At 43.9% G+C, this 11,387-nt stretch overlaps 1 protein-coding gene across 2 annotated transcripts in view; it reads right to left on the bottom strand.

Moving 5' to 3' along the window:
* The window catches only part of CCL28 (C-C motif chemokine ligand 28), a 29,182-nt gene extending 21,800 nt beyond the window's left edge, over positions 1 to 7,382 (bottom strand). Inside the window, exons 1-2 of one of the 2 annotated variants that reach the window (XM_047730880.1) lie at positions 7,238 to 7,382; positions 4,688 to 4,720 (exon numbers count right to left, since the gene is read on the bottom strand). In XM_047730880.1, coding sequence (XP_047586836.1) covers positions 4,688 to 4,720; positions 7,238 to 7,301 — 97 coding nt within the window. In that variant the 5' untranslated portion in view covers positions 7,302 to 7,382. The remainder of the gene's footprint in view (positions 1 to 4,687; positions 4,721 to 7,237) is intronic. The other variant, XM_047730879.1, reaches the window with a different exon arrangement.
* Positions 7,383 to 11,387: the final 4,005 nt, after the last annotated feature.

Genomic DNA, 11,387 nt, shown 5'->3' on the forward strand with positions numbered 1-11,387 from the left:
AACTGAGGGTTGCTGGGGGTTGGGCGGAGAGGGATAGGTTGTCTGGGGGATGGAAACTGGGGAGGGTATGTGCTATGGTGAATGCTGTGAATTGTGTAAGACTGATGATTCGTAGACCTGTACCCCTAAAGCAAACAATACATTATATGTTAATTTAAAAAGTATGACTGTTTATCTCATTAATTAAAGTGTTATTGAGTCTGTTGGATTTGGGTTTTGTCATTGTAATATTTCCAGTATTGTCAGAGAGTTGGGTGGGTCATTTCCCAAATATGTCTGTCCATGATTTGGTTCTGCCTGTGATCCAATTTTGTAAGAAGGCTTTAAAAATTTCCTGCTCAATATCTGTTAAGATGAACGCTAAAATACTACACATCAAATTTGTAATATAAAAATTAGATTCTGGGGGCGCCTGGGTGGCTCAGTGGGTTAAACTGCTGCCTTCTGCTCAAGTCATGATCTCAGGGTCCTGGGATCGTGCCCCGCATCGGGCTCTCTGCTCGGCAGGGAGCCTGCTTCCTCCTCTCTCTCTACCTGCCTCTCTGCCTGCTTGTGATCTCTCTCTGTCAAATAAATAAATAAAATCTTTAAAAAAAATAAAAAAAAATTAGATTCTGGGTTTCAAGGAAATGATCCTGTTATTATAGAATGAGGAACCAGCCTCCTCTCTTACTTAGATGTATTGTATAGTCTCTGGCCTCTCAAAGTGTGGTTCCCAGAGCTGTAGCAATGGCATTACTCGAGGGCTTATTAGAAATGCAGTTTGCAAAACACTGGTATAAAGAACACAGTAAAATAGAAACAAAGCAAAGTTTTATGCTACTATTAGAGAAAGGATTCCCAGGGTAAAGAACAAAACAATAAGAAAGATTCACTTGCCAGCTGTCAGTATCTCAAATTTGTGAGTGCCATTTAAGAAGGCCAATATGTAAATAAACAATGTCTTGAATGTGTTTGGTTAAGGATACATTTCCCTATTCTAGTGGACTTCACCCCTTACGGAGCTACATCACACTGCAGATGCCTACAAAGGAAGGTGCCCACTGCTAACACCAAGGAAACAGGAAAGACTTACCAAGCATTGATGCATGAAATTGCTATGCCTGAATAATATCCTCCCAGATCCTTTTTGGAATGATGGGATAATGTTTGGGTAGTGGAGAGAGAAGGAGGCTTTTTCCTTTACTTAAATATGAAGCCATTTGGTCATTAGTACTTCTCACAGCATGGACACTTGGAGTGGTTGGGGGATAATCCTGAAGGGGATGGGGATAATTTTGAGCCAAAGCGACATGCTAAGAGTCATTACTGCACAGTAGTTAAGTGTATGGAGACAAACAACCAGATTCAATCCCTGGCTTTACCACTTACTAGCTCATGTTGGATGAGTTACTTCGTTCTCTCTGTGTCAGTTTCTCCATCTGTCCTATGGGGGTGGTGATAGCACCGACCTCACAGGAGTGTTATGAGGGTTGCATGGGTTTATATACTTAAGTGTTTAGAACAAAGTGACAAATGTTAAACACTCAATAATTAGAAACAATGGGCACCTGGGTGGCTCAGTCAGTGAAGCGTCTGCCTTCAGCTCAGGTCATGATCTCAAGGTCCTAGGATCTAACCTGCACTGGGCTCCTTGCTCATCAGGGAGCCTGCTTCTCCCTTTCCCTCTGTCTGTTGCTCCCCCTGCTTGTGCACGCTCTCGCTCTCTCTCTCTCTGTCAAATAAGCAAATAAAATCTTTAAAATAATAATAATAATAATAATAATAATAATAACTAGAAACAAAACTGCATTGCCTGCTCCATAGTGGGTATCCAGTGTCAATATTAAGCGTTTGTGAAATGTGCCCATTGTCCATTTCCCCTCAGCTTCAAGTTCGTCCTTAATTGCCAGTTCTGTGGAATTAACATGAGCCCTTTAAATGTTTTTCCTTCACCAGCTGGCCTGCCATTAAACTCCGTCATGGAGGACCCCGGAACGGCATTGCTGCAAGCAGGGGTTCTCCTTCCAGGCGGCAGGTGCTCCTCCTGGGTGGGCTCACGCCGGCCCCACCCCGGTGGGCTGCCGCTTCTGGGGAGGGAGGGGCTGGTAGCGCACGACCGCTGGCCGCACCCGCTCAGGCGGTTTGGTGGCACAGTGTCTCCAGCGGGACATTTCCTTGCGAAGAACTTGCCCGGTGCAGTCTGGAGGGCAGACCAAGGGATTTCTTGGCCATTCCGTGAGCTGTGGCTGTGCCCTCTCCAACAGGGTCTCAGCTGGGCGGGGCAGGGGGAGGATCTCTTCCCTCCAAAACTCCACTTCAGCCTCCCAATATCAGCCCTATCCATCCCCATACGCTTTAGAGCTCTGTGTGCTTCCTTCTAGCCCATCTCTTGGTATAGTTAATCTTTTGGTACATTAATTTTTCCTTGTTCAAATTTTTGTCAGGTTTCTGTCTCTTAATAAGACTCTCGCTGATAATGAATAAATAAATGGAACCTCAATATTTCAAACTATTCCCAGAATTTTGTATGTTGTTTTTAAGATGAGTGATCCAAATTTTTAAGAAATGGCTATGTGTTAAATAGTTATACTCTTATCTATGGTTAATTAAATGAAGGGGTGCCTGGGTGGCTCAGTTATTTAAGCATCTTCCTTCTGCTCAGGTCATGTTCCCATATTCCAGGGATAGATCCCAGGATCTATCCCTGGGATAGATCCTGGCATTGGGCTTCTTGTTGGGGTGGGGGTGGGGGGTTCTGCTTCTCCCTCTCTGCTGCTCTCCCTGCTTGTACTCTCTCTCTCTCCCTCTCAAATGAATAAATAAAAATCTTTTTAAAAATTAAATGAAGAAAATAGTAGGTACTGTGTAAATAGTTCTTTTTATGTTTCTAAAAATCTGTATGCATATTTGTAAATGCACAGAGAGAGTTCTGGAAGGATACACAAAACCCAGAGGGGTTATTACCTCTGGATAGAGGAGAGGGATGAAAGGAATGGGGAAGGATACTTTCATATTTTTGATGCTATATTTTCTATTTTAAAAATTTATACTGAGTACGTGTTAGTTTTATAATTTTAGGAATTAAATTCTTTGATTTGTGTGACTTGTCATAATTTTAATTTAAAAATTTGGTGATAGAATCTGGTGAGAGGAAAGGGAAGGAAACTGACTATTACTTTTTTTTTCTTTTTAAAGAGATTTCATTTATTCATTTATTTGACAGAGAGCATGCACAGCAGGGGGAGCTGCAGAGGGAGAAGCAAGCTCCCCCCAGAGCAGGGAGGCACATGTTGGGCTCAATCCCAGGATCCCAGGACCCCAGGATCATGACCTGAGCCAAAGGCAGAGGCTCAACTAACTGAGCACCCTGAAAACTGACTTTTATTCAGCACCTCCTCTATGCCAAACACTTTCCTTATGTTATCTCATTTAATGATGAGAATAACTAGGTAAGAGAGACATTATTGTTCCTGTTTTACTACTAAGAAAACGGGCTCAGAGCAATTAAGCAATTTCTCAAGTTCATATATTTGGAATTTTGACCTGGCCTTTTGGATTCCAAAGTGACTCTTCCAGTCTGGCCAGTATTTCTCAAACTGGGTTTCATAGGAGGGGGCCTCTGGGTGTGTGGTAGGGAAAAAAACACTTCTCATTCTGAACGTGGTAATATATGCACATACAACTCAAAATCTGCATCTTAAGAATCCGTGTTATATTCATGTTTGGAATGATGATATTAGTTTTGACCAAACATTAACTATTAATTTAAATTATTATTATTATATCGAAATATTCTTGGCTTTGTAGTTGTGTTTTTATTTAAATTTTAAATTTATTTGGGGGTTTATAACTGGTTTCATGTTTATATATCAAGTAACATGGTAAAATAATTTAAAGGTCATCACTGAGAGTAAAAAAGAATGTTTTCCTTTAAAGGGGCCTGTATACGACTCTGATTTGAGAAGATTGCTGTTATGTCATTCATTATGACATAAAAAGAACATTTTAAAACACCCTGGGGTTTTTTTGGGGGGCGGGGTGCCTGGGTAGCTCAACAGGGGGGGTTGAGCTGGGTCCAACAGGGGGGTCCCTTACACTCAATCAGTTGAGTGGCTGATTCTTGGCTTTGGCTGAGGTCATGATCACTGAGTCCTGGGATAGAGCCCTAGTTGGGACTCCCTGCTCAACGGGGAGTCTGCTTCTCCCTCTCCCTCTGCTCCTCCCCACTGCTCATTCTCTCTCTCTCTCTCTTAAATAAATAAATTAAATCTAAAAAAAAAGGATGCCAGCAGCAAGTCCCTAGCAAGTATCTGCATAAGGAAGAGCCATTCTACTCTGAGAAAACAGGCTGTCAGAAAGAAGAGGTCAATTTGGGTTCTGAAGAAAAATCTGCCACCTTGAGTCTGCTGGACACAGGCGGAGCCTTAGTCTCAATGTACAGTCAAAATGCCAGGCCCACAAAGCCCTAGATTGCAGCTTCAAATAATCTGGCTCAGGGCCACTGAGGGTGGATGATAGACATTTTTATGGACTCAGTATTGAGTTCTGGTTGCCAGCAGCCACGTCAGCAGCTAGAGGGCTTGCCCTCCTACCTTTGGATGGAATCCAAGCCTTTCAATTTCAGGCAAGTCAACTGCTTCCTGATTTATGCATAACACTCTGGGAATGCCAATTACTGAGCCATAACATTGAAATGGTCATTTACAGGCAACACTAAGATAATGGAACGGTTGATGCCCTGTAAGAACAAAATGTATTTCTCCAAGTCTCAGACTGGCACAGGCCACTTCCTGATCCCCAGCCCCGGCCTGTGACAGTTGCCAAAGCTGTCTGCTCCCCCTTCCCTGCCCTGCTCAGTTCTCCCCCGTCCCCACCTCCCCTTCCTCTCTTGCCTTCCCGCTCCCAGGCCGGAATCCCTTGGACCCTCCCCCAGGACACGTGGGACATGGAGGTACTCAGTGGATGTCTTTTATGGAAAGCCCTTCATTGATTGCCACTCTCGGTTCCACAACTGCTCTCAGGGATGGCTCATTTTTAGGCAGAGGGTTGGTGCTTCGCAGACAATGTGATTTTTCCTGTGGCCCAAACTACCTTTGGAAAAAAGTCCTGGGAATAATCCAGAAGGTCACCAGGGTCTCCTCTGGGGTCTCCTCCGTTCTCTTTCTTTCTTACCCTCATCAACTCTGCCTTTTTCAAACATCTCCGTGTTTTGTGGTCCCACCCTCTCTGTCAGGACTCCATCCCACATGAAGCTTGGCCCTGGGTCCAACAGGGGGGTCCCTTACTACCCCTGCCCCTCTGCCTGTCCTCCTCTCCCGTGGCTTGCTGAGGGGACTGTTGGAAACAGGAAGATGAAGGAAGAAATGTACACTTTTACTTCAAAGTTTTATGTGGGAAGAAAAAAAAAAATTTTGCATTGCCAACTAGGAATAAGACCTTAGCAGGTAAGCCTTTGAGAGACAGTGAAAGTGAATCCTAAAATTTCCATGGTGCATTTTTCTGAAAGAATTTTACAGAAACATATAAAATGACACACTGTGTCTTTGTCTTGATAAGACAGATTCATAGAAATGAAGAAAAGGGGTGCCTGGGTGGCTCAGTGGGTTAAGTCTCTGCCTTCTGCTCAAGTCATGATCTCAGGGTCCTGGGATCAAGCCCCGCATCCTGCTCTCTGCTCAGCAGGGAGCCTGCTTCCCCCCCCTCCCCCGCCTGCTTGTGATCTCTCTCTCTCTCTGTCAAATAAATAAATAAAATCTTAAAAAAATAATAAATGAAGAAGAGATCACACAGATTTTTTTCTGTACTCAGTCATATAACCCAGTACACAGGGGTCCTGTACTGGGGCCTCTGAACAAAGGCCTATAGGAACCAGGCAGTTAAGAGGATGAGAGCCAACTTCAGAGAAGGACAGAGACTGGTCTGCTCCAGCCAGTTCTTGTCACGGGACTTGGAACCACTGTTGCCAGCTGTGATTTTTCAAGAGAAGTTTTAAAATCCAATTTGTGTGTCTGTGTGAGAATGTGTATATGAAATCTCTGTTTTTATTTTTTATTTTTTGAAATCTCTGTTTTTGAATGTTGGTTTAATGTTTTCCAAAGCAGACCAAACAAAACTTACATTTCACCTCTGTTCTGGATTTAGAGAATCTATTCAGAATAAAGGGGATAAGAGTCAAATCAGTGAAATAATAAGTACTTATGTTTAGGTTTTCCTACGTACAGTAGAAAACATTGCTTCTGGTCCAAATGCAGTTATAATCTCCATATGTAAGTTAGCAATTCACAATTTAAGTTCCCTTTAATATAATTTGTATGGTTCAACCTTCTTTATCCTTTATCCTTTTTTGTTGTTGTTAAAGAACACTTTTTTTTTTAAAGATTTTATTTACTTATTGGAGAGAGAGAGAGAGATAGCAAGAGAGAGCAGAAGCAGGAAGGAGATGGAGCAGCAGGCTCCTTGCTGAGCAGGGAGCCCAACGTGGGTCTCAATCCCAGGACCCTGGAATCATGACCTGAGCCGAAGGCAGATGCTTAACCAACTGAGCCACCAAGGCACCCCAATACACATTTATTTGAGAGAGAGAGAGAGAAACCGGTGGGGGGGGTTGCAGAGGGAGAAGAGAAGCAAACTCCCCGCTGAGCACAGAGCCTCAAGCAGGGCTCAATCCCATGACCCCAAGACCTCAAAAGACCATGACCTGAGCTGAAATCAAGAGTCAGAGGCTTAACCAACTGAGTCACCCAGGCGCCCCTCTTCTGTATCCCTTTTTCAATGTCAGATTGAAGTTTTGGTTTTCAGCATCCACCAGGCTGACTTTGTTGCTCACCAAACCCCTAACTGAGAAAGGTCAAGTCTGTCTTTCCTGTCAGAACATGCACACTTGTATCCAGTGTAGCAGGCTAGGGTGAGGGGGGAGACAGATGAATAATAGGGGCTTTCCTCCAACCTCTACCTGGGGATTTTCTAAGACACTGTTGTCAGAAAAGGAAACACAGCTCAGAGTGGCTGTGCGGAAGAATCTCATCCTTCATGTGGCAAATTACTACCATTCCTGTTCAAATGAGGTTTCTTCCTTCTTGAAGGTCGAGAACTTAAATCTACACCACTCTCTTGTAGGTAACTGCAAATTCCTGCCCGAGGAGATCGAACTTCATGCCCCACATTGCCGCCAGCCCCTCACTCCTTCCAGCTCCATCTTGAGAAGCAGTACCCCCTCTTTCCCCTGGAGGCTTAGAGAGACAGCACCCCCACTCACCTTCTGAGTTGGGAAGGGCCACACAGGTGGCCAAGACCATGAGAGCGAGTCCTGTCTGCTGCATTCCTGCCTGCCTCCCCAGCCAGGGCTGCGCTGCGGGTGAGGCTAGATGATCAGGAAATGAGGCTGGAGGTGGCCTTGGGAGCAGAACATGTGGAGGAAAAGGAAGCCAGGAAGCCCCGCCCCCCGGAGGTGCTGGGATGCCTATTTCTCATGTTTCTTTCCTTGAGACCAGGTTCGTTCTTAAGACCCGACCTGTCTGGTCTGGTGAGGTCATCCTGGTCAGACTCCTGGGGGTCCGGCAATGTCAGCGGGGATCTGGCAGTGGGTGAGGCCATTGTGAGTTGGGGGTGTGCATCAGAATCACATGGGAACCATTAAAAAATAGTGATCTACTGAATTCCTCCCCAAACCTATAAATCAGGATTGGAGGGGGGGCATCATTTAAGTTCTTTGGAAGCTCCATAGGTGATTCTGATAGACACCTCTATCGAGAACCATGGCCTAAAGGAATCCAAATGTTTTAAGTAGCTTGGTGAAACTAAGAGTTTCTGGTTTCGGGGACAAGGGTGACAAGTCATAAAAAAAAACATTATCTGGTGGAAAGATATGGAAAAATTCAACCTCACTCTGGTCTTGGTTTACAGCCAGATTATTTCCAGTGGAGCTGTTAGTCTATTTAGGAGGAAAGTAAGACAGGTAGAAACTCTTCTTCCCTCTAGGCTTGCCTAGTAGAAAAGAGAGGTCCAGAGCAGGTGTGAGCAGGAATAAGGAGATGTGAGTTCTAGTCCAACTTTGTTGCTAATCAGCTTTGAGAATATGACCATAGGGTAGGGTGAGGATAATTGGATTCTTATTCTGCCTTTTTTACTAACTGGTTGCATAACCTCTGAGTATGTACTTAACTTTTCTGTAAATAAGGAGTCGGCCTGGACAATCTCCAAAATCCTGCTATACTTCCTCTATAATTGCTGTGTTTTGTGCAGTAGCCTTTGTTCACGTGTGGCCCCCGTACATTTAAAATGTGCCAGTCCAGGGCGCCTGGGTGGCTCAGTGGGTTAAGCCTCTGCCTTCGGCTCAGGTCATGATCTCAGGGTCCTGGGATCGAGTCCCGCATCGGGCTCTCTGCTCAGCAGGGAGCCTGCTTCCCTCTCTCTCTCTCTCTCTCTGCCTGCCTCTCCATCTACTTGTGATCTCTCTGTCAAATAAATAAATAAAATCTTTAAAAAAAAATAAAATAAAATGTGCCAGTCCAAATTTAGATGCACTATGAGCACAAAATACATACCAGATTTCAAAGACTTAGTACAAAAAATATGAAATACTTCATTAATTTTCATACTGATTACATGCTGAAATGTAATTGGGTATAAATGTATTTGGATATATTGAGTAGAATAAAATACTACTAAAATTAACTTCACTTGTTTCTTTTTATTTTTTTCATGACTACTCAGAAAATTTTAAGTTACGTAGGTAGCTTACTTTATATTTGCATTGGGCAGTTGCTTTGTAAGGTCAAGAGCGCAAGGTCAGAATTGTCCCCCAGCTGTCAAGACATGGTACTTACACAAGCTCCAGTTTCACCATTAAGAACAGCTGGGTGTAAAGGAGGATAAAATCTTGCCATTTGCAATGACACGGACGGATCCAGAGGGTATGATGCTAAATGAAATAAATCAGTCAGAGAAAGACAAATGCCATCTGATTTCACTCACGTATAGAATTTAAGAAATCAAACAGACAAATACAATAAGACATAAGCAAAAAACCAGATTCCTAAAATACAGAGAACAAACTGGTGGTTTCCAAAGGGGTGATGGATAAGGAGGTGGGGAAAAAGGTGAAGGGGGTTAAGAGCACACTGACAATGAACACTGAGTTGTATAGAATTCTTAAAACATTCTGTACATTAGTCTCAGGTAAGACTAATATGACACTGAAGGTCAGTTATACTTCAATTTTAAAAAATAAAAAAAAGTTTTTAAAAAGAAAGAGAAGCAAAAAGAAAAAGGATGGGAGCTATAATAAACTAGCAAATGGGAGCTTTAGAGTACATGGGTCCAGGCAAAGATGGCAGCCTGAAGACCTAGTCCCGCAGAGCAGCAGTTCCAGACTCTGCCACCAAGCAAGGGGTCCCTTCCACACATCTAGGAAACAGCACAGAGAACCTGTGGAGGTGACCTGCTTCTCCACAGTAGAAAAAAGCCTCTGTTCAGATAGAATGAAGGGTGACTATTGGATAACCCAGAGAGATTTTTAATCCAACAGGAAGGCTGGGCTCCATTTTTTTTTTCTTTTAAGATTTTATCTACTTATTTGACAGAGAGAGACACGGCGAGAGAGGGAACACAAGCAGGGGGAGTGGGAGAGGGAGAAGCAGGCTTCCCGCTGAGCAGGGAGCCCAATGTGGGGCTCAATCCCAGGACCCCGGGATCATGACCTGAGCCAAAGGCTGTGGCCTAACGGCTGAGCTACCCAGGCGCCCCTGGGCTCCATTTATAATCCAACAAGAAGGCTGGGCTCAGTGTACTTACCGTTGTGTTCTTATTTGCTTCTCTATTTGATGGGACAGTTTCCATTTCACTATGTGCTGCTCTTCCGGTAGGGAATGTCACCAAGGGACTTCCAGGAAGAAGGCAGAGGGACTGAATGCAAACACTTGGACGATACTGGGGCTCCTCCTTGAATTGTCTCAGGTGATTAGCATTTTCCCTCTCCTCCCCGCTTCTTCCCCAGGGAGCCACTGCAATGAGATGGTGGTATGGCAGACAGGCAGCACTCCTGAAATTACCACCATCAGAACAACCGCCTTGGGGTAAGGCTGTTACGTCAGCCTGCTGTTAACAGGCAAGACTTTTTTCCACTGGACAATAGAAGGAATTTGAGAGGCAGAGTGGAGAGTTTGGGGGGTAAAGAAGGGAAAAATGAAACAAGTTGGGATTGGGAGGGAGACAAACCATAAGAGATTCTTAATCTCACAAAACAAACTGAGGGGTGCGGGACAGGGGTGGGGGGGTGGGGAGTGGGGGAGTAGGGACAGGGTGGTTGGGTTATGGACATTGGGGAGGGTATGTGCTATGGTGAGTGCTGTGAAGTGTGTAAGCCTGACAATTCACAGACCTGTACCCCTGGGGCTAATAATACATTATATGTCAATAAAAAAATTAAAATAAACAATAAGTAAATAACACTGCTACTTAAAAAAAAAAAAAAAAAAAAAGGCAAGCCTGACACCCACCAGCAGGAACCAATAAACCACTGGTAAACCCTCTGCTGTATTGTTATGTAACAAGAATGAGAGGAATGCTGGGCAGATCAGTTCGATTGGAGTGAGGGCAAATGGAAGGATGGAATTTTTGCCTGAGGAACACATGGTACAAGCTACAGTTATGGGGTGACATATGTGACAGGATGTTCACTAGGTAGTGAACTAGGTAGTGAACTAGGTAGTGAACATGGACCAGAATTTACTTGGAAGGAGTCTCAAAAGCGAGATCAGGAGTGCTTGTGTGGCTCAGTCAGTTAAGCCTGTCTTCTGCTCAGACCATGATCCCAGGGTGCTGGGATCAAGTCCTGAATCAGGCTCCCTGCTTAGCGGAGTGTCTGCTTCTCTCTCTCTCCCTCTGCCCGTCCCCCTTGCTCATGGTCTCCCTTTCTCACATGATCTCTATCTCTCTCTCTCAAATAAATAAACAAAATCTTAAAAAAAAAAAAGTGAGATCAGAACAACTTTGAGGGAGTATAGCTCAGTGGTAGAGCATTTAACTGCAGAACAACTTTGATTATTTAAGTATTTTTATCTGGGCTTGGAGCTTCTATAAAACCAAGTGAGGAGAAGCCTGGGAACTGTGCCTTTAGGATCTAGGGGATAGTTGGAGGGTAGAGCCATAGAACAAAACGGTTTCAGGGTAACCTAAAACTATGTATCATTTTGTGTTTTCCATTGTGAAACGTCCCTGGCTAAGGATGTCAGGATGCAAATTTTAAAAAAACAATTCTCTTTTAAATTTTACCAGGAAAAAACAAATCGTTTCACCTTAAAGAAAAGTAAGTATAAACCTCAGACTTTCATAGAAATACCTGATACCATCCACTCTGTAAGTAAAATGCAGTGGATTAAGAGGATGAAAATTTCTAAACAGTAGCT

The sequence above is a fragment of the Lutra lutra genome, chromosome 5 (genome assembly GCF_902655055.1).
Source record: "Lutra lutra chromosome 5, mLutLut1.2, whole genome shotgun sequence".
Classification (NCBI taxonomy): domain Eukaryota; kingdom Metazoa; phylum Chordata; class Mammalia; order Carnivora; family Mustelidae; genus Lutra; species Lutra lutra.